This window comes from Anolis sagrei, chromosome 8 (assembly GCF_037176765.1).
Source record: "Anolis sagrei isolate rAnoSag1 chromosome 8, rAnoSag1.mat, whole genome shotgun sequence".
Classification (NCBI taxonomy): Eukaryota; Metazoa; Chordata; class Lepidosauria; order Squamata; family Dactyloidae; genus Anolis; species Anolis sagrei.
Window position 1 is genome coordinate 43,890,304 of NC_090028.1, and position 23,853 is coordinate 43,914,156.

Sequence of the window (23,853 nt, forward strand, 5' to 3'; positions counted from 1 at the left end):
ACAGCTGAAGAGCAAAACTCCAAACTGCCCCTGTCAACTCTTGCACAGCTCAAGCCTAAATATGCCACTGCTCAGCTACTAATATACCCAACCTTCACATCCAAATATAAAATTGTGTTTCATAGGAAGGCATTTGGAATGGATACTTCCTTGGATAGGAATGACCATTCTCTCTTCTCGCCTCTTCTCAGGACTCTAATTTGGGACAAGAACAACACCACATGGTGGGGATTCCTCGATTTTACTCGTGCTTTGGAAAGGTGAGTACCTTACTACTCATTTATTTGCGGTAAGTTCTAGCTGCAGAACTCTCTGGTAAAGAGCCATCATGACTTCCTCCTTTGTTTTGGTCACTGGGCATTTTTCCTGATCTTTTGCTTTTATGGTGTTGTAAAATACCTCCCCTGCATATTGACATGATGATTCATAACTATAGTGTTCTGGTATGGCTGTACCAGGAGCTCCAACTTTATTTGCTTTGTATTAAATGTTTGTTTGCAGTCCAAGGTTTCAGGGATTCTGCAGATGGGTGGCTTTCTTTGGTTGCAGTCATAGGGCAAGTCACCTGTCCATCATCGTTAAGTTTTGGTTCTGCCCCTTGCTCATGGCAATTGGGAAGGGAAGGGAGCCATTTTCAGTTAGTCTCAGCAAGGAAAACTAATGTACAGGACGTGTGCAAGCTTCCCCTGTACAAAAGCTTCAACCCTTAAGACTTTCTGGGGGGGAAACAGTCTTAAGAGCATCCAAGACCTTCCGGGGGAGAACTGTCTTAAGAGTCTCCAAAGATGTCCAGGGAAACATCCCTAAAGACCAAAGAACTCCAGCTGGAGAATATCTAAGCCTTTACTGGTAGGTCCACTCAGTGTTCGAGACACAGTTCGACCCGGTAGCAAAGCCCACATCAGTAAGGGTTAGAAGACAGTCAGCCTGGGAGAAGTTAAAAAGGGGATTTTCCTTTAAAGTAAAGAAGAAGTTATTGAAGACAGTTGCCTGTCCTTCGTGGGCAAGTTTAGGAAGCAACCAGTTGCATAAAAGCCTGGAAGCATTTGTTTAGCTTTACTGAAGACAAGAGAAGTTTCTGTTTGATTGTTCGTTAATAAAAGACTTTGTTGTACTTCACAAGCTATCTAAAGACTATTTGTGGTGGAAAACCTCTGAGAACTTCTCTTTGGGCCCCCTGGCTTCCTGCTGGGAAAAGGTTGCACGTCCTGTTCTAAAGGGAATTCTTTACAGGCCCAGCGCAACAGAACAAATAGCAAAATGACAGTTCCGAGTGCTCAGCAACTACAACTCCCAAGTGGCAAAATCAATGCCCCTCTAACCCACCAGCATTCAAATTAGAGCTTAAAAGGTATTTGGTCCAGTGAATGTAAATACATCCTGCATATCAGATATTTACATTACAATTCATAACTGTAGCAAAATGACAGTTGTGAAGTAGCAACAAAAATAATTTTATGGTTGGGGGCCACCACAACAGGAGGAACTGTACTAAGGGGTCGCGGCATTACGAAGGTTGAGAAACACTGTTCTAAATAAACAAACAAACAAATAGTACGTGGTCCAGCCGAAGCCACTCTGATGGTGGACTGTCTGATCGAAGCAATGCCTCTTCCACAGGAATCTCACGCTCAAGACGATGCCGCTGCCAATGAGCGACATGACTCGGGCCTGCCAGACCCACCTGGAGGAAATGGAGGATCTTGTGCACAAGGTAGGAAAGGGGGGAGAGCGTTCTCCAGCCCAATTTACCTGTCCGAACGGATTCTCCCCTACGAACCATCGAGGTGGTTAAGATCTTCTGGAGGGGCCCTGCTGTTGGTCCCACCTCCTTCGCAATTGCGTCTGGTGGGGACGAGGAACAGGGCCTTCTCGGGGGTGGCTCCTCAGCTCTGGAACCCTCTCTCAATGGAGATTAGAACTGCCCCTTCCCTCCTGACTTTCAGAAAGATGGTAAAATCTTGCCTTTGGAATATAGCATTTGCAGAATGATGATTGAGTCAATAACGGCTGGCCACACTAAAGGCGGAAGGTGATAAATTTGTGATTTTACTCTGACAACTTTTGTAATTGTATGATATTGTATGATCTGTATTTTAATGTATTTTTGTGTTAATGTATTGTGATGCTATTATGTTTACTCTGTTTGTGTATGAATTTCCTGCTGTTAGCCGGCCTGAGTCCCTCTTCGGAGGTCGAGAAGACTGGGTTATAAAAGTTCTAAATAAATAAATAAATAAATAAATTTGGCCACGGGACCTGCACAGAATGGTGGTCAGCAGGGTGCCGATGCTCCGATGCGCCTTCGGTCAATTCACGGCTGGCCAAGTCAACACAAGTTCCACCAGATGCTAAGGAGGCTGTCCAAGTCCTGGACCGGTGCTTGGCCGCTGTGACGGTCTGGATGAGGGCGAGCAAATTGAAGTTGAATCCAGACAAGACAGAGGTCCTCCTGGTCAGTCAAAAGGCCAAACAGGGCATAGGGTCACAACCTGTGATGGATGGGGTCGCACTCCCCTTGAAGGCACAGGTTTGCAGCTTGGGAGTTCTCCTGGACTCATCACTGAGCCTGGAATCCCAGGTTGCAGCAGTGGCCAGGGGAGCGTTTGCACAATTGTGCACCACCTTGGGAAGTCAGACTTGGCCACGGTGGTCCACGCTCTCGTTACATCTAGGATAGACTACTGCAGGCACATGTTCGCAGCTTGGAGGTCCTCCTGGACTCATCACTGAGCCTGGAAGCCCAGGTCTTGGCGGTGGCCAGGAGAGCGTTCGCAGAATTCAAACTTGTGTGCCAGCTGCGCCCGTACCTTGGGAAGTCAGACTTGGCCACAGTGGTCCACACTCTCGTTACATCTAGGATAGACTACTACAGGCACAGGTTCAGAACTTGGGGGTCCTCCTGGACTCATCACTGAGCCTGGAACCCCAGGTTGCAGCGGTGGCCAGGGGAGCGTTCACACAATTAAAACTTGTGCGCCAGCTGCAGACTTGGCCACAGTGGTCCACATTCTCGTTACATCTAGGATAGACTACTGCAGGCACAGGTTCACAACTTGGAGGTTCTCCTGGACTCATCACTGAGCCTGGAAGCCCAGGTCTTGGCAGTGGCCAGGAGAGCGTTCACAGAATTCAAAATTGTGCGCCAGCTGCGCCCGTACCTTGGGAAGTCAGACTTGTCCACAGTGGTCCACACTCTCGTTACATCTAGAATAGACTACTGCAACGCACTCTACGTGGGGTTGCCTTTGAAGACTGCTCGGAAGCTTCAAATAGTCCAACGAGAGGCAGCCAGGTTAATAATGGGGGTGGCATACAAGGAGGACACAACTCCCATGTTACGCCAGCTCCACTGGCTGCCAGTTTGCTACCGGGCACCATTCAAAGTGCTGGCTTTGGCCTATAAAGCCCTAAACGGCCCCGGCCCAAATTACCTGTCCAAACGCATCTCCTCCTATGAACCAGCTAGGACATTAAGATCATTTGGGGAGTCCCTGCTTTGCATCCCGCCATTGTCACAGGCGCGATTGGTGGGGACGAGAGACAGGGCCTTCTCGGTGATTGCCCCCCGGCTATGGAACTCCCTTCCTGGTGAGATCAGGTTGGCCCCCTCCCTCCTGTCCTTTAGAAGGAGGGTCAAAACTTGGCTGTGGGACCAAGCTTTCAGGACAGGGCAATAAAGCAGCAATGGGAAATATGACCAGGCCAATTAGATTTGATGTGGATGGCTAGGACGGTTTTGAATTGTGTTATTTAACATGGTGTATTTTAATATTTAGATAAATGTTTTTTAATGTTTATGTATTGTACCCAGGCATTGAATGTTTGCCACGTATATGTTGTGCTACGCTCTGAGTCCCCTTTGGGGTGAGAAGAAGGGCGGAATAGAAGTGTTTTAAATAAATACAATAAATAAATAAACCGCATTGAGTCGCCTAATCTAGGCTGAAAAATGCGGTATAGAAGTAAAGCAAATAATAAATAAATAATAATAATAAATAAATCTCTGTGCCTCTTTTGGGTGCTTGCAGATACAGTCTTACCTTGCAAGGAACCAGTTTCAGGAAAGTCTGCTCATGGAGAAATCTAGCCTTCAGCCCACATCTACGTCCATCTCTCCGGAAAAGGTGAGGACACCTGGTCTGGGTGTTGTGATGCTCTTGGTTCTGGTGGGTTCCATATTCCTGGCCACTTCCTCGCAGCTTTCAGGAGAACATCGTGGGTCTCCAAATGCACGTTGGGGTTCAAGGTTGGCCCAGGTGTGAATAAGTCTCTGGCAGTCAGGTCTATTTCTCTCCAAAGTGACCCTGCTGGCACCTGTCCGTCTCAGACGGCCTTCTCTGGGAGGGTTTCCTCTCTCTTTAGAATTGATCCTGCTTCACTGATGCTTGTTTCCTCTCTCCACAATCCAAGAGGACACCACAACGGCATCCTAGCAATGGTGTGAATATCCGGCCAATGCCAGGACAAAACAGTAAGGCTTGTTTACATGTATTTCTGAACCAGATCAATCCGCTCTCAAATGCTTTTTAGCCAGAATTATTTAAAAGTCAGAAGATACTTTATTTATTTATCGTCTCAGAAACAAGTTGAGGCTTAAAATGCATTTAAAAACACAAACAAAGTTTGAAAAAGTTGACATTATGCTAAATGTCCTTTGAGCAGAAGCTACTTGGAGTGCCTCTGGTGTGGCTGTGAGAAGGTCCTCCATGGTGCATCATGTGGCAGGGCTCAGGTTGCATTGCAGCAGGTGGTCAGTGGTTTGCTCTTCTCCACACTTGCATGTCGTGGACTCCACTGTGTGGCCCCATTTCTTGAGGTTGGCTCTGCATCTCGTGGTGCCCGAGCGCAGTCTGTTCAGCGCCTTCCAAGTCGCCCAGTCCTCTGTGTGCCCAGGGGGGAGTCTCTCATTTGGTATCACCCACGGATTGAGGTGCTGGGTTTGAGCCTGCCACTTTTGGACTCTCGCTTGCTGAGGTGTTCCAGCGAGTGTAGAAAACTATTTCTAGATTTAAGTCATTGACGTGCTGGCTGATACCCAAACAAGGGATGAGCTGGAGATGTCTCTGCCTTGGTCCTTTCACTATTGCCTGCTACTTCCCGGCGGATGTCAGGTGGTGCAATACCGGCTAAGCAGTGTAATTTCTCCAGTGATGTAGGACGCAGACACCCTGTGATAATGCAGCTCATTAAGAGCCACATCCACTGTTTTAGTGTGGTGAGATGTGTTCCACACTGGGCATGCAGACTCAGCAGCAGAGTAGCCCAGCGCAAGGGCAGATGTCTTCACTTTGTCTGGTTGTGATCCCCAGGTTGTGCCAGTCAGCTTTCATATGGTATTGTTTCTAGCACCCACTTTTTGCTTGATGTTCAGGCAATGCTTCTTATAGGTAAGAGCACGGTCCAGAGTGACTCCTCCCAGAGATTTGGGTGCACTGCAATGCTCCAGTGGGATTCCTTCCTTCCCAGGTGATCCTCAGAGCTCGGGATGCTTGTCTGTTCTTAAGGTGAAAGGCACAGGTCTGCATTTTAGATGGATTAGGGATCAGCTGGTTTTCCCTGTAATAGGCAGTAAGAGCACCTAAAGCTTCAGAGAGCATCTGTTCAACCATTTGACAAGCTGGAATGTGTCCAGAGGAGGGCGACTCAAAGGATCAAGGGTCTGGAGAACAAGCCCTATGAGGAGCGGCTTAAGGAGCTGGGCATGTTTAGCCTGAAGAAGAGAAGGCTGAGAGGAGATAGGATAGCCATGTATAAATATGTGAGAGGAAGCCACAGGGAGGAGGAGGGAGCAAGCTTGTTTTCTGCTTCCCTGGAGACTAGGACGCAAGGGAACAATGGCTTCAAACTACAAGAGAGGAGATTCCACCTGAACATGAGGAAGAACTTCCTGACTGTGAGAGCCGTTCAGCAGGGGAACTCTCTGCCCCAGAGGGAGTGTGGTGGAGGCTCCTTCTTTGGAAGCTTGTAAACAGAGGCTGGATGGCCATCTGTCAGGGGTGCTTTGAATGCAGTTTTCCTGCTTCTTGGGAGAACGGGGTTGGACTGAATGGCTCATGATGTCTCTTCCAACTCTAGGATTCTATGATTTCAAAGCTCCCTACTTGTGTGGTGATGGCATGATCATCAGCATAGATGAAATTTCCTGTCCCTTCTGGCAGTGTATAAATGTTAAAGCATTGATGGAGCAAACACGCTCCCCTGAGGCAGCCGGCCATTCTTCTGTTTTCACCATCAGTCAGAAGATGAGGAGACGTTGAAGGAAAAGCATTTCCCGTTTAGGCTTTTGCTTCCCACCTTCTGAATTTCCATTGGATCATAATGCCCGTGTGTCAAGTGAAGTGGTTTGATCCAAATCCAGAGGAACATTGAACCCAATGGAGTCATAAATAAGTAAAATCCATCTCAGTGGGTTGACAATTGACCAATTCCCGCCAGATGTTGGCCAAGAATCCCTAATTCCTCCAAGACTGATCTATGACAATGTCCCCTTGAACAATGGGTTGTTGTAGGTTTTGGGGGCTATATGCCCATGTTCTAGAAGCATTCTCTCCTGACATTTCGCCTGCATCTATGGCAGGCATCTTCAGAGGTTGTGAGGTCTGTGAATTATTATTATTATTATTATTATTATTATTATTATTATTATTATTGGAAACCTTTCCCTTATTATTATATTATTATATATTTATTATTATTATTGTATTGTGGAAGGCTTCCATGGCCAGAATCACTGGGTTGTTGTAGGTTTTTGGGGCTAGATGGACATGTTCTAGAAGCATTCTCTCCTGACGTTTCACCTGCATCTATGGCAGGTATCCTCAGAGGTTGTTCGATCTGTGAATTTTTATTATTATTATTACAGGAAATCTTTCCCTTACTATTATAATATTATTATTACAATATATTCTTTATTATTATTGTATTGTGGAAGGCTGTTGTGGCTGAAATCACTGGGTTGTTGTTGGTTTTGGGGGCTATATGGCCATGTTCTAGAAGCATTCTCTCCTGACGTTTCGCCTGCATCTATGGCAAGCATCTTCAGAGGTTGTGTGGTCTGTGAATTATTATTATTTTTATTATTATTATTATTATAATTATTATTATTATTGGAAACCTTTCCTTTATTATTATATTATTATTATTATTATTATATATTATATATTATTTATTTATTATTATTATTGTTGTTGTTGTTGTTGTTGTTGTTGTATTGTGGAGGGCTGTCGTGGCCGGAATCACTGGGTTGTTGTCGGTTTTGGGGGCTATATGGCCATGTTCTAGAAGCATTCTCTCCTGATGTTTCGCCTGCATCTATGGCAAGCATCTTCAGAGGTTGTGTGGTCTGTGAATTATTATTATTATTATTATTATTATTATTATTATTATTATTATTATTGGAAACCTTTCCCATATTATTATTATATTATTATAATATATTCTTTATTATTGTTGTTGTTGTTGTTGTTGTTGTTGTATTGTGGAAGGCTGTTGTGGCCAGAATCACTGGGTTGTTGTAGGTTCTAGAAGCATTCTCTCCTGATGTTTCGCCTGCATCTATGGCAGGAATCCTCAGAGGTTGTGAGGTCTGAACAGCTGGTATCTTTGCTCTCTCTGCACTTTGTAGGATCTGGACAACCGAAACTAAAACCACTTATCTGTTGATAGTTGTGCTTTGCCGAAAGGGTATCTGAGCACTTCTGGAATCAATTCTGCGTATCCACTGTAGTCTCTGAGTGTTTCTCCGTATCCCTCTCTCTGTCTAGAAATGATGAGATGCCGGTCCTTGCCAGGTTCCAGACTCCACCCTGGCATCTCGTAGTAAGAGTGATGCCCACTTCAAGTGTTGGAAATCAGTCTCACGCCGTGGAGAAGGTGGCCTGAGCTGACTCCCCAAAGCAATCTGCTTTATAAAGTCAGCTCAGGTCACCTTCTCCTTCTTGTGAGAATGGGATTTAGGCAACGGTAATCTGATCTAGAAATGACAGGAGAGATCTGGATAACAAACATGTCCCCACGGACCTCATTGAAGCAATAACACTGGTTGGGGGGGGGGGTGCATTGCAGCGCACCCACATACCTGGGAGGAGTCACTCTGGACCGTGCTCTGACCTACAAGAAGCGCTGCCTGAACATCAAGCAAAAAGTGGACACTAGAAACAACATCATACGAAAGCTGACTGGCACAACCTGGGGATCACAACCAGACACAGTGAAGACATCTGCCCTTGTGCTGTGCTACTCTGCTGCTGAGTACGCATGCCCAGTGTGGAACACATCTCACCACACTCAAACAGTAAAGAGACATGCCACATTATCACGGGGTGCCTGCGCCCTACACCACTGGAGAAACTACACTGTTTAGCTGGTATTTCACCACCTGACATCCGCCGGGAAGTGGCAGCCAATAGTGAAAGGACCAAGGCAGAGACATCTCCAGCTCATCCCCTGTTTGGGTATCAGCCAGCACGTCAACGACTTAAATCAAGAAATAGTTTTCTAAGATCTACAGAGACACTCGCTGGAACACCCCAGCAAGCGAGAGTCCAAAAGTGGCAGGCTCAAACCCAGAACTGATACCAAATGAGAGACTCCCCCCCCTGGGCGCACAAACTTGGAAGGCGCTGAAGAGACTGCGCTCTGGCACCACAAGATGCAGAGCCAACCTGAAGAAATGGGGCCACAAAGTGGAATCCTCGGCATGCGAGTGCGGAGAAGAGCAAACCACTGACCACCTGCTGCAATGCACCCTGAGCCCTGCCACATGATGCACAAGGGAGGACTTTCTTGCGGCAACACCAGAGGCACGCCAAGTACTTCCGGTCAAAGGACATTGAGCATACTGTCAACTTTGTGTTTTTAAATGCATTTTAAGCCTCAACTTGCTTCTGAGATGATAAACAAAGTGGAATTCACGACATGTGAGTGTGGAGAAGAGCAAACCACTGACCACCTGCCACATGCACCATGGAGGACCTCCTTGAGGCAACACCAGAGGCACTCCACGGGGCCAGATACTGGTCAAAGGGCATCTAATCCACTACCAAGCTTGCAAATTTTGTGTTTTTGTATCTGTTTGTTTGTTTTGTTCTGTTAGAAATGTCATGCAATGGTCTGGTTGCCCCTGACATGATAAATAAATTTCTGCAAAGCCTGGACTGGCTGGGCAATAACAGCCTAGGTGGGATGTGCATGTGGAATATTTGTGCCAAGTTTGGTTCAGATCCATCATTGTTTGAGTCCACAGTGCTCTGTGGATGTAGGTGAACTACAACTCCCAAACTTAAGGTCAATGACCGCCAAACCCTTCCAGTATTTTCTGTTGGTCATGGGAGTTCTGTGTGCCAAGTCTGGTTCAATTCCATCAGGAGTTCAGAATGCTCTTTGATTGTGGGTGAACTATAAATCCCAGCAACTACAACTCCCAAATGACAAAATCATAATTTTTTGAGTGATGGTCACTCCTTGTGTAGTGAGATGTTTTGTTGCCAAATTTGGTGTGGTTTCGTTCACTGGTTCTTTTGTTTTTAAGGAACTCATTATGCACAGAGCATTTATATAGATATAGATTCATAACAGGAGCAAAACAACAGCAATGAAAATAATGTTACAGTTGGGGGTCACCACAACATGAGGAACTGTAGGTGAACTATAAATCCCAGCAGCTACAACTGCCAAATGACAAAATCAACCCAATTTTGGGTGCATTGGGTATTTGTGCCAAATTGGGTCCAGTGAATGATGTTTACATGACGATTCATAACAGGAGCAAAACAACAGTGATGAAGTAGCAAGGAAAATAATGTTACGGTTGGGGGTCACCACAACATGAAGAACTGTAGGTGAACTATAAATCCCAGCAGCTACAACTGCCAAATGACAAAATCAACCCAATTTTGGGTGCATTGGGTATTTGTGCCAAATTGGGTCCAGTGAATGATGTTTACATTATGCTTCATAACAGGAGCAAAACGACAGTGATGAAGTAGCAAGGAAAATAATGTTACGGTTGGGGGTCAACACAACATGGGGAACTGTGTTAAGGGGTTGCGGCATGAGGAAGGTTGAGAACCACTGACCTGGAGTATTATTTCCCAGCTCGTTGATGCTTTGTGTCATTTCTGAAAACTTGGGAAGGAATCCCACTGGAGCATTGCAGCGCACCCAAATACCTGGGAGGAGTCACTCTGGACCGTGGTCTGACCTACAAGAAGCACTGCCTGAACATCAAGCAAAAAGTGGGCGCTAGAAACAATATCATACGAAAGCTGACTGGCACAACCTGGGGATCACAACCAGACATAGTGAAGACATCTGCCCTTGCACTGTGCTACTCTGCTGCTGAGTATGCATGCCCAGTGTGGAACACATCTCACCACGTTCAAACAGTAAAGAGACATCCACATTATCATGGGGTGTCTGTGCCCTACACAACTGGAGAAATTACACTGCTTAGCCGGTATTTCACCACCTGACATCCGCCGGGAAGTAGCAGCCAATAGTGAAAGGACCAAGGCAGAGGCATCTCCAGCTCATCCCTTGTTTGGGTATCAGCTAGCATGTCAACGACTTAAATCAAGAAATAGTTTTCTAAGATCTACAGAGACACTTGCTGGAACACCCCAGCAAGCGAGAGTCCAAAAGTGGCAGGCTCAAACCCAGAACTGATACCCAATGAGAGACTCCCTCCTGGGCACTCAGAAGACGGGGCGACTTGGAAGGCGCTGAACAGACTGCGCTCTGGCACCACAAGATGCAGAGCCAACCTCAATAAATGGGGCCACAAAGTGGAATCCACGACATGTGAGTGCGGAGAAGAGCAAACCACTGACCACCTGCTGCAATGCAACCTGGGCCCTTCTTCCACATGATGCACCATGGAGGACCTCCTTGCGGCAACACCAGAGGCACTCCAAGGGGACAGAGACTGGTCAAAGGACATTTAATAGAATACCAAGCTTGCAAATTTTGTGTTTTGTCTGTCTGTTTGACTTAGAGTATTATTTATTAGCCAGTCCATGCTTTGTGGAAATGACCCAAAGCCTGGACTGGCTGGGCAATAACAGCCTAGGTGGGATGTGTGTATGTGTGTGTCTGTGTATGTGTGAGAGAGTCTTTTGGGTGCATTGGGTATTTGTGCCAAATTGGGTCCAGTGAATGATGTTTACATGACGCTTCATAACAGGAGCAAAACAACAGTGATGAAGTAGCAAGGAAAATAATGTTACGGTTGGGGGTCAACACAACATGGGGAACTGTAGGTGAACTATAAATCCCAGCAGCTACAGCTGCCAAATGACAAAATCAACCCAATTTTGGGTGCATTGGGTATTTGTGCCAAATTGGGTTCAGTGAATGATGTTTACATGACGCTTCATAACAGGAGCAAAACAACAGTGATGAAGTAGGTTCTTGTGGGTTTTTTCGGGCTATAGAACCATGTTCTAGAGGCATTTCTCCTGACATTTCGCCTGCATCTATGGCAAGCATCCTCAGAGGTAGAGGTCCTCTACCTCTGAGGATGCTTGCCATAGATGCAGGCGAAACGTCAGGAGAGAATGCCTCTAGAACATGGCTCTATAGCCCGAAAAAACCCACAAGAACCTAGTGATTCCAGCCATGAAAGCCTTCGACAATACAGTGATGAAGTAGTTGGGGGTCAACACAACATGGGGAACTGTGTTAAGGGGTTGCGGCATGAGGAAGGTTGAGAACCACTGACCTGGAGTATTATTTACTAGCCAGTCCATGCTTTGTAGAAATGACCCAAAGCCTGAACTGGCTGGGCAATAACAGCCTAGGTGGGATGTGCATGTGTGTGTGTGTGTGTATGTGTGTATGTGTGAGAGAGAGTCTCCAATGCGTGTGCGGTGGTGTGCCAGTCCAGCCCAGCGGATGCACTTTCAGCGGATGCTCCTCCTCATCCTCCTCCTTTCTGAGGGAGGGTAGGCCGCTCTTATTGGCGGAGGGAGGGCCCCCCAGGAGCAGGAGCAGCAACAGTGGCCAAGTCCGCCTGGCCAGAGGAGCATGTAGGCAACCTGCCTGGCTGGGGAGAGGGGCTGGCACCTGCAGGGACCCCCCCCCCCCTCTCTCTGTGTGTGTGTGCCCCCTCCTCCCCTCCATCTCTCTCCTCTCCAGGTCCCTTCTTGGATGCCATCCTGACAACGGCAGAGGCAGAGGAGGAGGAGGGAGACACCATCAGGACCGGGCCCCCCCAGGCTGAGCTGTCACTCAGCTGTGCCTCCTCCGCAAAGTCACGCCCTGCCTCCACAAAGGATGCTGAGGCTGGGAGTGGGCTGCTCCTGCTTCCTCCTCTCCCTCCTCGCACACAGCCTGCGCCTGCCGAATCCCTTATGGACCCCCTGCCCACCGCAGGGGAGAAGCTGGAGCACCACACCCGGCACAGGCCCCGGCCCCACCGCAGGAAGAGCCAGGCCCACGCCGGAAAGACCCACGTAAGACACCCCCCCCCACACACACACACCTCTCCCCCTCCCCTTTCTCTTGCAGGTGCATCGCAGCATCCGCCTGGACAGGTAAGGGTGGCACCACAAACACGGCAACGGTGGCCGCAGCTTGGGTTTGCACCGGTCAGCTGAGCATTGGCCACCGCTGTGTTGTTTATGTACGATTGATGCAGCATTTGGTGGAGCTCAACACAGATTCTGGTGTGGATTTGAGAGGGAGGGCATCTCTCCAGGGACTGATCGAGTGTGTCAAACCGGGCATGCGCTTCCTCCCTTGTCAATGTGATTCATCGCATGTGGGGATTTGTAACCCATTGCTGCATCGCCTCTTCCCTTGCCTTTGGAGATCAATTGTAGGCTTGTTGATGAGTTTTGGTGCCTTTGGGAATCAATTGTAGGCTTGTTGGTCAGTTTTGGTGCCTTTGGGGATCAATTGTAGGTTTGTTGATCGGTTTTGGGGACTTTGGTGATCAATTGTAGGCTTGTTGATTGGTTTTGGTGCCTTTGGTGATCAATTGTAGGCTTGTTGGTCAGTTTTGGTGCCTTTGGGGATCAATTGTAGGCTTGTTGATCGGTTTTGGTGCCTTTGGTGATCAATTGTAGGCTTGTTGATCAGTTTTGGTGCCTTTGGTGATCAACAAGCCTCTAGTTGATTTTGGTGCCTTTGGTGATCAATTTTCGGCTTGTTGATCAGTTTTGGTGCCTTTGGCGATCAATTTTTGGCTTGCTGATCAGTTTTGGTGCCTTTGGTGATCAATTGTAGGCTTGTTGATCAGTTTTGGTGCCTTTGGTGATCAATTGTAGACTTGTTGATCGGTTTTGGTGCCTTTGGTGATCAATTGTAGGCTTGTTGATCAGTTTTGGTGCCTTTGGTGATCAACAAGCCTCTAGTTGATTTTGGTGCCTTTGGTGATCAATTTTCGGCTTGTTGATCAGTTTTGGTGCCTTTGGCGAACAATTTTTGGCTTGCTGATCAGTTTTGGTGCCTTTGGTGATCAATTGTAGGCTTGTTGATCAGTTTTGGTGCCTTTGGTGATCAATTTTTGGCTTGCTGATCAGTTTTGGTGCCTTTGGTGATCAATTGTAGGCTTGTTGATCAGTTTTGGTGCCTTTGGCACACAGAACTCCCACGACAAACAGAAAATATATATCAATGATTGGTTTGGGGGGGGGGGGCGCCAAAATACTGTTTGCTTACAGTTGAAAATTACCTAGGGCCGCCTCTGTCCGGAAGCATTCTCTCCTGACGTTTCACCCGCATCTACAGCAGGCATCCTCAAAGGTTGTGAGACCTTTGGTTAACATTCCCCATATCTGTACCTATCTTTCAAATGTGAGTTGAATCACAGCGTGATGGGGACTGAGCTGTCACCTCATTGACGGATCCTGAGCATTTCGAGATCCCCAAGGAATCCGGAGAGGAGGAGGAGGAGGAGGAGGAGGAGGAGGAGGTCTCCTTTTGGCCCCGCTTCCTTCCCTCCTGTCGTGAATCTGCTCCTCCCGGTTCCTTGAATGCCAGGAAGAGTCCTGTTATTTCGTGTCTATCTATCTCCGCTTCCTCCCATAGATAGGAATGAGATGAGCGCCTTGAGATACCCAATCTGTTCCCAGTTCTGGAGAGACACGCTTCTTTCCTTCCCGGGGTTGACCTGCAGCGCGTTGTGTCATTTCAGGAAGATACAGAACGGGTTTGAACTCAGAAGAAAGAGGCAACACAGAGGAAATATGTTGACAGTCCAAATAGGACTGTTAACATTGTACAGGGTTAGTCAAAATGCATAGGCCAATAAGCCATTCAATTGAATGGCTTATTGGCCTATGCATTTTGACTAACCCTGTATTGTCGAAGGCTTTCATGGCTGGAATCACTGGTTCTTGTAGAGTTTTCCAGATATAAGGCCATGTTCTAGAAGCATTCTCTCCTGACGTTTCACCTGCATCTATGGCAAGCATCCTCAGAGGTAGTGAGGTCTGTTGGAATTAGGACAATGGGTTTATATCTCTGTGGAATGACCAGGGTGGGACAAAAAACTCTTGTCTGCTGGAGCCAGGTGTGAATGTCTCAACTGACCACCTTGATTAGCATATAATGGCCTGGCAGTGCCTGGAGCAAACTTTTGTTGAGAGGTGATAAGGCGGATAACAATTCAGCTCTCCAGAATAGACTTCTCACTGTATTGTCGAAGGCTTTCATGGCTGGAATCACTGGGTTGTTGTAGTTTTTTTCGAGCTATCTGGCCATGTTCTAGAGGCATTCTCTCCTGATGTTTCGCCTGCATCTATGGCAAGCATCCTCAGAGGTAGTGAGGTCTGTTGGAAGTAGGAAAAAGGGTTTATATATCTGTGGAATAATGACCAGGGTGGGACAAAGGACTCTTGTCTGCTGGAACTAGGTGTGAATGTCTCAACTGACCACCTTGATTAGCATATAATGGCCTGACAGTGCCTGGAGCAAACTTTTGTTGAGAGGTGATAAGGCGGATAACAATTCAGCTCTCCAGAATAGACTTCTCACTGTTTTGTCGAAGGCTTTCATGGCTGGAATCACTGGGTTGTTGTAGTTTTTTTCGGGCTATATGGCCATGTTCTAGAAGCATTCTCTCCTGACGTTTCACCTGCATCTATGGCATGCATCCTTGGAGGTTGTGAGGTCTGTTGGAATTAGAAAAAAGGGTTTATATATCTGTGGAATGTCCAGGGTGGGACAAAGGACTCTTGTCTGCTGGAGCTAGGTGTGAATGTTTCAACTGACCACCTTGATTAGCATATAATGGCCTGACAGTGCCTGGAGCAATCTTTTGTTGAGAGGTGATTAGATGTCCTTGTTGTAGGTTTTTTTGGGCTATATGGCCATGTTCTAGAGGCATTCTCTCCTGACATTTCGCCTGCATCTATGGCAAGCATCCTCAGAGGTAGTGAGGTCTGTTGGAACTCAGAAAAAGGGTTTATATATCTGTGGAAAGACCAGGGTGGGACAAAGGACTCTTGTCTGCCAAGCCATCAAATGTTAATCAAGGTGATCAGTTGAAACATTCACACCTAGCTCCAGCAGACACAAAGTGCACAAAGTGCACGTTCAAAAGACAATTTTTACAGGCCCAGCACACGACAGAACAAGGAGCAAGTTGGGCACATTCTCTGGATGGCCATCTGTCAGGGGTGCTTTGAGCGCGATTCTCCTGCTTCTTGGCAAATTGGGGTTGGACTGGATGGCCCACAATGGGGACTCTTCCAACTCTAGGATTCTCGGATTCTATGAATCTTGAAGGTTCTGTAATATTTCTGTCGGCCTCCGTACTCGTGAGAGCACCTCTCAATCGCTCACAAAATCTTATTTTGTTCTGTAGTTTTGGGTTCTAACTCTGATCCAGATCATGTCACACTTGAAGGCCTATTTCCATGAATGGTGAAGTGCATCGAATGTGTGTCTTCCTGGTTCCAGTTGGATAGGAATGTGCCACCAAGAGCCACTGAAGACATAAATACACTGTGACTAACCTGTCGCATTAATTTAAATGTGACTTCAGCTTGACTGATCTCTAGATTGGAGCTCATGTGCATAGTCCCCGAGGGATAGTTAGTTAGGTACGTATATACATATTTGCAGGCTTCAGTTGTGCAGACTGATAATTAAAATGCAAACTCTAGGAATCTCTGGGTCCAAAACTCCAAAACTCAAGGTCAAGGCCCACCAAACCCTTCCGGTATTTTCCGTTGGTCATGGGGTTTCTGTGTGGGAAGTTTGGCTCAATTCTTTCATTGGTGGGGTTCAGAATGCTCTTTGATTGTAGGTGAACTATATATTTTTTATTTATCGTGTCAGGCAACCAAACAGTTGTATTACATTTTTGACAGAACAAACAAACAAAAATACAAAAGACACAGAGTTTGTAAACTTGGTAGTTGATTCGATGTCCTTTGACCAGTCTCTGGCCCCTTGGAGTGCTTCTGGTGTGGCCGCAAGGAGGTCCTCCCTTGTGCATCATGTGGCAGGACTCAGGGTGCATTGCAGCAGGTGGTCAGTGGTTTGCTCTTGTCCGCACTCGCATGTCATGGATTCCACTTTGTGGTCCCATTTCTGAAGGTTGGCTCTGTATCTCGTGGTGTCAGAGCATAGTCTGTTCAGCGCCTTCCAAGTCACCCCGTCTTCCTCTGTGTGCCCAGGGGGGGGGGGGGGGGTCTCTCATTTGGTATCAGCCATTGGTTGAGGTGCTGGGTTTGAGCCTGCCACTTTTGGACTCTCGCTTGCTGGGGTGTTCCAGCGAGGGTCTCTGTATATCTTAGAAAACTATTTCTAGATTTGAGTCGTTGACGTGCTGGCTGATACCCAAACAGAGGATTGGCTGGAGATGTCTCTGCCTTAGTCCTTTCACTATTGGCTGCTACTTCCCAGCGGATGTCAGGTGGTGCAATACCGGCTAAGCAGTGTAATTTCTCCAGTGGTGAAGGGCGCAGACACCCCGTGATAATGCGGCATGTCTCATTCAGAACCACATCCACTGTTTTAGCGTGGTGAGATGTGTTCCACATGGGCATGCATACTCAGCAGCAGAGTAGCATAGCGCAAGGGCAGATGTCTTCACTGTGTCTGGTTGTGATCCCCAGGTTGTGCCAGTCAGCTTTCGTATGATATTGTTTCTAGCACCCACTTTTTGCTTGATGTTCACGTTGACGTGCTGGCTGATACCCAAACAAGAGATGAGCTGGAGATGTCTCTGCCTTGGTCCTTTCACTATTGGCTGCTCCTTCCCGGCGGATGTCAGGTGGTGCAATACCGGCTAAGCAGTGTAATTTCTCCAGTGGTGTAGGGCGCAGATACCAGGTGAACTATAAATCCCAGCAACTAGAACTCCCAAATGTTAAGGTCTGTTTCCCCCCAAACTCCATCTGTGTTCATATTTGGGCATATGGAATATTCGTGCCAAGTTTGGTCCAGATCCATCATTGTTTGAGTCCACAGTGCTCTCTGGATGTAGGTGAACTACAACTCCAAAACTCAAGGTCAATGCCCACCAAACCCTTCCAGTATTTTCCATTGGTCATGGGGGTTCTGTGTGGGAAGTTTCGCTCAATTCTTTCATTGGTGGGGTTCAGAATGCTCTTTGATTGTAGGTAAACTATGTATCCCAGCAACTGCAACTCCCAAATGCCAAGGTCTGTTTCCCCCAAACTCTACCAGTGTCCACATTTGGGCATATTGAGTGTTCGTGCCAAGTTTGGTCCAGATCCACCATTGTCTGTGTCCACCTAGATGTAGGTGAACTACAACTCCAAAACTCAAGGTCAATGCTGGTAGGGATTCCTCATCTTCAGAAGACGAAGGGAAGCAGGAAAGAATTGGAATCAGACAGTGAGGTTTTGCAAGTGCCAACATTTCTGCAAAGGTGAAAGGAAGCAGAGCAGAGACGGCGTTCAGCTAGAATAGCTGCTAGAAACGCTGAGCTAACTGGGAGCCTCCCTAGCCCCTCCTGCATAGGGAATTCAGAGCTATAAGTCAGAAGCAGGAGCTGTTAGTTTTCGCTAGTAACAAACAACTCTGATGCTGACGTCTTCACTCCAATTGTACCTGGTTTGAGTCTGCTTCGAAGGATTTAGGGATCATTGCCTGTTGTCTGATGTAAGACTGCTGTTTCTTTTGAACTTTACCAGAGATTTGAGTTTTGTGTCTGCACTAAGACTTCCTTGCTTCTGTTTGCATTTCCCAACTGCATGTGCTGTTCTCTTGTGTTTGCTGAAGTAAAGCATGTTTCTCTTACTTTCAACATGGTATTAAGGCTGTTCTTGAAAGCCAAATCAGGACAAATGCCCACCAAACCCTTCCAGCATTTTCTGTTCCTCATGGGAGTTCTGTGTCCCAAGTTTGGTTCAATTCCATTGTTGGTGGAGTTCAGAGTGCTCTTTGATTGTGGGTGAACTATAAATCCCAGCAATTACAACAGTGATAGGAACCCTTTAGTATGCCAACCAAATTCGATATGGTTGTTGAGTAGTGGATTTTAACATCAAGATAAGTGATTTTAATGCTTTTGTATGTGTATGATCTAATATGTTTTGGCATTGAATGTTTGGCGTTTATATGTTGTGCTCCACCCTGAGTCCCCTTCGGGGTGAGAAGGGAGGAATAGAAATGCTTTAAATAAATAAATGATATATTATTATTATTATTATTATTATTATTATTATTATTAGTCACCTAAGGGCTGAGAAAAGCAGTATATAAATATTATTATTATTATTATTATTATTAGTCACCTAAGGGCTGAGAAAAGCAGTATATAAATATTATTATTATTATTATTATTAGTCACCTAAGGGCTGAGAAAAGCAGTATATAAATAAAGTAAATTATTATTATTATTATTATTATTATTATTATTATTATTAAGAAGACAATGATGCTGGGGAAAGTGGAAAGTGGAAGGCAAAAGGAAGAGGGGCCGACCAAGGGCAAGATGGATGGATGGCATCCTTGAAGTGACTGGACTGACCTTGAAGGTGCTGGGGGTGGTGACGACCGACAGGGAGCTCTGGCGTGGACTGGTCCATGAGGTCACGAAGAGTCGGAGACGACTGAACGAATAAACAACAACAACAACATTGTTGTTATTATTATTATTATTATTATTATTATTATTATTATTATTCTCTCACACCAGAAGCAACTTGCAGTTTCTCAAGTTGCTCCTGACATGACAAAAAAAAAAAGTTATGAAGTAGTAATGAAAATAATGTTATGGTTGGGAATCACAACATGAGGAACTGGATTAAAGGGTCACGGCATTAGGAAGGTTGTATGATTCTATGATTCCTCTTCTTTCTCCTCCTTTGTCTCCTTTTTTGGCTTCCTTCTTCTCCTCTTCTCCCCAGAAAAGTCTTTCACTTCCAAAACTTGAATGATCACCAAGTCATTAGATCTTCTTCCTGACTTCTGAGTCTACGCAGTGAGAGCCCACACAGGGGAACATTTCCCTAATTCAATGTTTCCATGTTTGAAAATGTTCTTGTTGCTCTGGCTTGCTTCTAGGTGCAGCCACCAGTGCGGGAGAATGACGAAGACAGAAGCATTGCTCGGCTGGACGAAGGGTTAGATGAGTTCTTCACAAAGAAGGTGATCCACGAACCCCTCGTGTAAGTAAAGCCTTTGTCTCTCAATCTGGGAGCTTCTCATCAACAATAACAAGGTAGCCAGGAAGTCTCTGGTCAGCTTTTCTCAGAATATGGGCATTGTTGTGACTCAGCTTGACTCTGAGTCTGAAGCTGAGGAAGCTGAGCTGTTTGGGCCTTCTGAGCCTGACTTTGGCCTGTTTGGGCCTTCTGGGTCTGACTTTGGCTTGCAGGATGACAAGGATGCTGATGGGTTACAGATTCCTGTACATGTTTCAGACGGGGCTGATAGTGTGGCTGCTGAAGGAGAAACAGCAAGTCAGTTCCCATGGGAAAGGAATTTTCCTGCAGTTAGAGAGACTGATAGCAAGAGAGAAATCCCACATGGTCAGGTGGAGGATCCGTCCCAGCTGGACCCAGATAAGGGGTTGCATAGCCTTGCAGATAGTGAATTAATGAGTAGACAAGATAGTTTGCAATTAAGGCTTCGGAGAAGCACTCGCTTGGCAAGCAAGCGAGAAGCCAAAGGTACCCAAGGTCAACGCAATGCTTTCATGTTCGCAAAGGGTATTTAGTCTTGTAGCTGACAGGCTGTTTTTGTCAGTCCAACATTGCTCTTCCCATGTTAACTTCTGGAGATTTTCCTTGGCTTTTCGCAGCACGCTTCTGGCTTCCTGCGTCTGGGATTTGGGTCTTGTTTTCAACTGTTTACCATGGACTGTTTTTTGACCATTGCTGAAGGATTATGCTCCATGTTTTTGCCTTTGGATCTTGGGAACTTTGCCTTTGCATTTAAGTCTCTCTTTTGCCTATGGAACTATTGCATTTCTATTTCTTTGTTTTGATTCTGTTTTTCTCAATAAACTACAAACACCGACAGCCTTGGTGTGGTGGTGTCTGGAGCAAGGTGGAAACTACCCTGAGTTGCAACAGGCATCTCAGTCAAGGAGTCGGCCAAGAATAAGCGAAAATGCCTTCTAAGCCCGACAGTTATTGAAGTTGAATTAATATTAATGCACCGAATGAATAGGATAAAAGAACATTTATTGGGTGACTTTGCTTGCCACAATTAATTCTGAAACAGACACAGCAGATGTTTTTGAACACAGAATGAGCGTGAAAGGTCCAACTCTATCCCAACCGCATAGCTTTCCTTGATGGTTCCCCATTTCTTAGACTACTGGGGCAAGGTCATCAGAAAGGTTGGCTTTGGAGATTTGAGCAAAGGTGAGGAGATGGGTCAAAAATCACACTAATTCTATTAGCTGGCTGAGAGCGGAGTGTGAGTTGGAGAGAAAACATGGTTAAGCAGTAGGCTTGGGCGGTTTCGTTCGTTAATTTCGTAATTTGTTATTAATTCGTATTTAAATTAGCTTACGATCCAATATTGAGCCACGCAGGACTACTGTGAGGAGTAATTAAAAATCAAAATAATTTTTCCAATTTATTTCGTATTGTTTCGTAATTGTTTCGTAATTGGTTCAAAATTGTTTCGAATTTTTTTCGTAATTGTTTCGTAATTGTTTCCGTATGTCTGGTGCAAGTTTTATAGTTGTTGTTTGTTTTATCAGTGATAAAAAATAAATTATCACACCAACCGTCAACCACAGAGGGAGAGGGAAGCTTCAGAAGTTCCCCCTGACCCATTTGAAGGGTTTTTTAGCATATTGCGCAATCGCGTCCGCCATTAATAAATCGATTCGTAATTTTACGAAAATTCGTATATTTTGAAATTTTTAAAGGGAAATTTTGGAATTCTTTAAAAAAACAAAACGCAAGGGCCCCCCTAAAAACGAAACGAGTTTAGAACCAAATTTTTCCGTAGTTACCCAAGCCTATTAAGCAGGTATTTATTAATTTATGTAGCTTCTACATGGCGAACACGGAAGGATCCTCGGAAAAAGACTGAAGAAGGAAACCAGGGACTTGAGTATGCTTTTTAAAAAGGGATTGCAACCCATTGTTGTTGTTTATTCGTTCAGTCAAATGGGGGAAGTGGGGAAATACTCTTGTTACATCCCGAATAGACTACTGCAACGCTCTCTACGTGGGGTTGCCCTTGAAGACTGTTCGGAAACTTCAACTAGTCCAGCGAGCGGCAGCCAGATTGCTCACCGGGGCGACATACAGGGAGCATACCACCCCCCTGCTATGCCAGCTCCACTGGCTGCCGGTTCAGTTCCGAGCACAATTCAAGGTGCTGGTCTTGACCTATAAAACCCTGTACGGTTCCGGTCCAGTGTATCTGTCCGAACGTATCTCCCGCTACGTCCCACCTCGGAGCTTGAGATCATCTGGGGAGGCCCTGCTCTCGACCCCACCACTCTCACAAGTGAGGCTGGTGGGGACGAGGAGCAGGGCTTTCTCAGTGGTGGCCCCTCGCCTGTGGAACTCACTCCTGGGGGAAATCAGAGCATCACCATCCCTCCTCTCCTTCAGGAGGAGGGTGAAGACTTGGTTATGGGACCAGGCCTTTGGGCAACCAGGCAATTAAAGACCAGCAGGATTGACGAAATGGTATTAAAAGCGGATCTATGAGACAGCAAACACTGACAATGTAAGGGAGGAATTTAGGTTTGTATTGATTTTATTGATTTTATTGATTTTTACTGGAATAATGCATGAAGCTGTTAGTAACTGTGAATTTTACTGTAAGTTTATTTATTTATTTATTTATTTATTTAGTACACTTGTATACCGCTAATATCTCAGCCTAAAACGGCGACTCATTGCAGTTTACAACATTTAAAAACAACAATAATTCCGATTAAAAATATAAAACACATACATATACAATACACAGTATTGGGCCACCAATACAGACCAATGCATCTCTTAGTTAAAATCATAATCCAATTTCGTTGTCTATGATTGCCAGTCCTTGATCAGAGGTTTCATCGCATCGGATTAGCCGAATGCTTGCTCAAACATCCATGTCTTGAGTTTTTTCCGAAATACTATCAGCGAGGAGGCTGATCTTATCTCTATAGGGAGGGCATTCCAAAGCCGCGGGGCCACCACAGAAAAGGCCCTGTCTCTCGTTCCCGCCAGCCGCACCTGTGAAGCAGGCGGGATGGAGAGAAGGGCCTCTCCCGAAGATCTTAGGGTCCTGGTGGGCTGATAGGCCGAGATACGGTCGGATAGATATGTTGGGCCAGAACCGTTTAGGGCTTTAAAGGTCAAAGCCAGCACTTTGAATTGGGCTCGGTAGCTAATCGGTAGCCAGTGGAGCTGGTACAGCAGAGGAGTTGTATGCTCCCTGCGCTCCGCTCCTGTTAGTATCATGGCTGCCGCCCGTTGGACTAGTTGGAGCTTCCGGGCCGTCTTCAAAGGCAACCCCACGTAGAGAGCGTTGCAGTAGTCAAGGCGGGATGTAACCAGAGCGTGGACTACTGTGGCCAAGTCAGACTTCCCAAGGTACGGTCGCAGTTGGCGCACGAGTCTTAACTGTGCGAATGCTCCCCTGGTCACCACCGAAACCTGGGGCTCCAGGCTCAGCGATGAGTCCAGGATCACACCCAAACTGCGAACCTGTGTCTTCAGGGGGAGTGCGACCCCGTCTAACACAGGCTGTAACCCTATGCCCTGTTCGGCCCTGCGACTGACCAGGAGTACCTCTGGAGTTGTGATGATTGTTGTGATGCTGGCATCTAATCGTGCCTTTACTGCGTAAGCCGCCCTGGGTCCCCTTCGGGGTGAGAAGGGCGGGGTAAAAGAACCCCAAATAAATAAATAAATAAATAAATATGTTTGTGAGAAGGCTGCCCACTTCCCAAAGTCACGATGCCCTTCTCTCTTTCTTCCAGCCCGGTTTCCCCGGAGACTTTGCCGGCCACGGCCATGCCCACCCCTTCCGGCTCTCGGGCCTTCAAAAAGAAGATCGGACACTTCTTTGCCTTCAAGAAGTCCAAGTCCGGCCGGGGCGCCAGAGCGGAGAAGGAGCCGGAGGGCAGCCCCTTGGCCTCGCGGTGCAGGAAACTGATGCTCAGCGACCTCCTGCGGACCCCCAGCAAAGCCAGCGAGGCCATGAAAGCGCTCAGCAAGTCCGAAGAAGAGGGGATGGCCGGAGGGGGCAGGGGCTGCCTGGAGCAAAGCCAGACCCCCGACAGCGCTCGCCGGGCCAGGCCGAAATACTCTCGGGAAGGGAAGTCCCAGTCCTTGATCCTCCTCTCCGGGGAGGGCGAAGAGGGGCTGGGCGTGCGGCACGAGAAGGTGAGCTCCTGCCCCCTGCATCCACCGTGTGGGTCTGGCACATCATCATCATCATCATCATCATTAACCA

General features: G+C 46.6%; 1 protein-coding gene across 1 annotated transcript in view; it reads left to right on the forward strand.

Annotated features, from left to right (window-relative positions):
• The window catches only part of CARMIL2 (capping protein regulator and myosin 1 linker 2), an 89,447-nt gene that overhangs the window by 47,576 nt on the left and 18,018 nt on the right, over window positions 1-23,853 (forward strand). Inside the window, exons 22-28 of the mRNA XM_067471174.1 lie at window positions 192-260; window positions 1,621-1,714; window positions 4,032-4,127; window positions 11,852-12,029; window positions 12,139-12,455; window positions 19,492-19,595; window positions 23,378-23,783. Of these exons, the coding sequence (XP_067327275.1) occupies window positions 192-260; window positions 1,621-1,714; window positions 4,032-4,127; window positions 11,852-12,029; window positions 12,139-12,455; window positions 19,492-19,595; window positions 23,378-23,783 (1,264 nt within the window). The remainder of the gene's footprint in view (window positions 1-191; window positions 261-1,620; window positions 1,715-4,031; window positions 4,128-11,851; window positions 12,030-12,138; window positions 12,456-19,491; window positions 19,596-23,377; window positions 23,784-23,853) is intronic.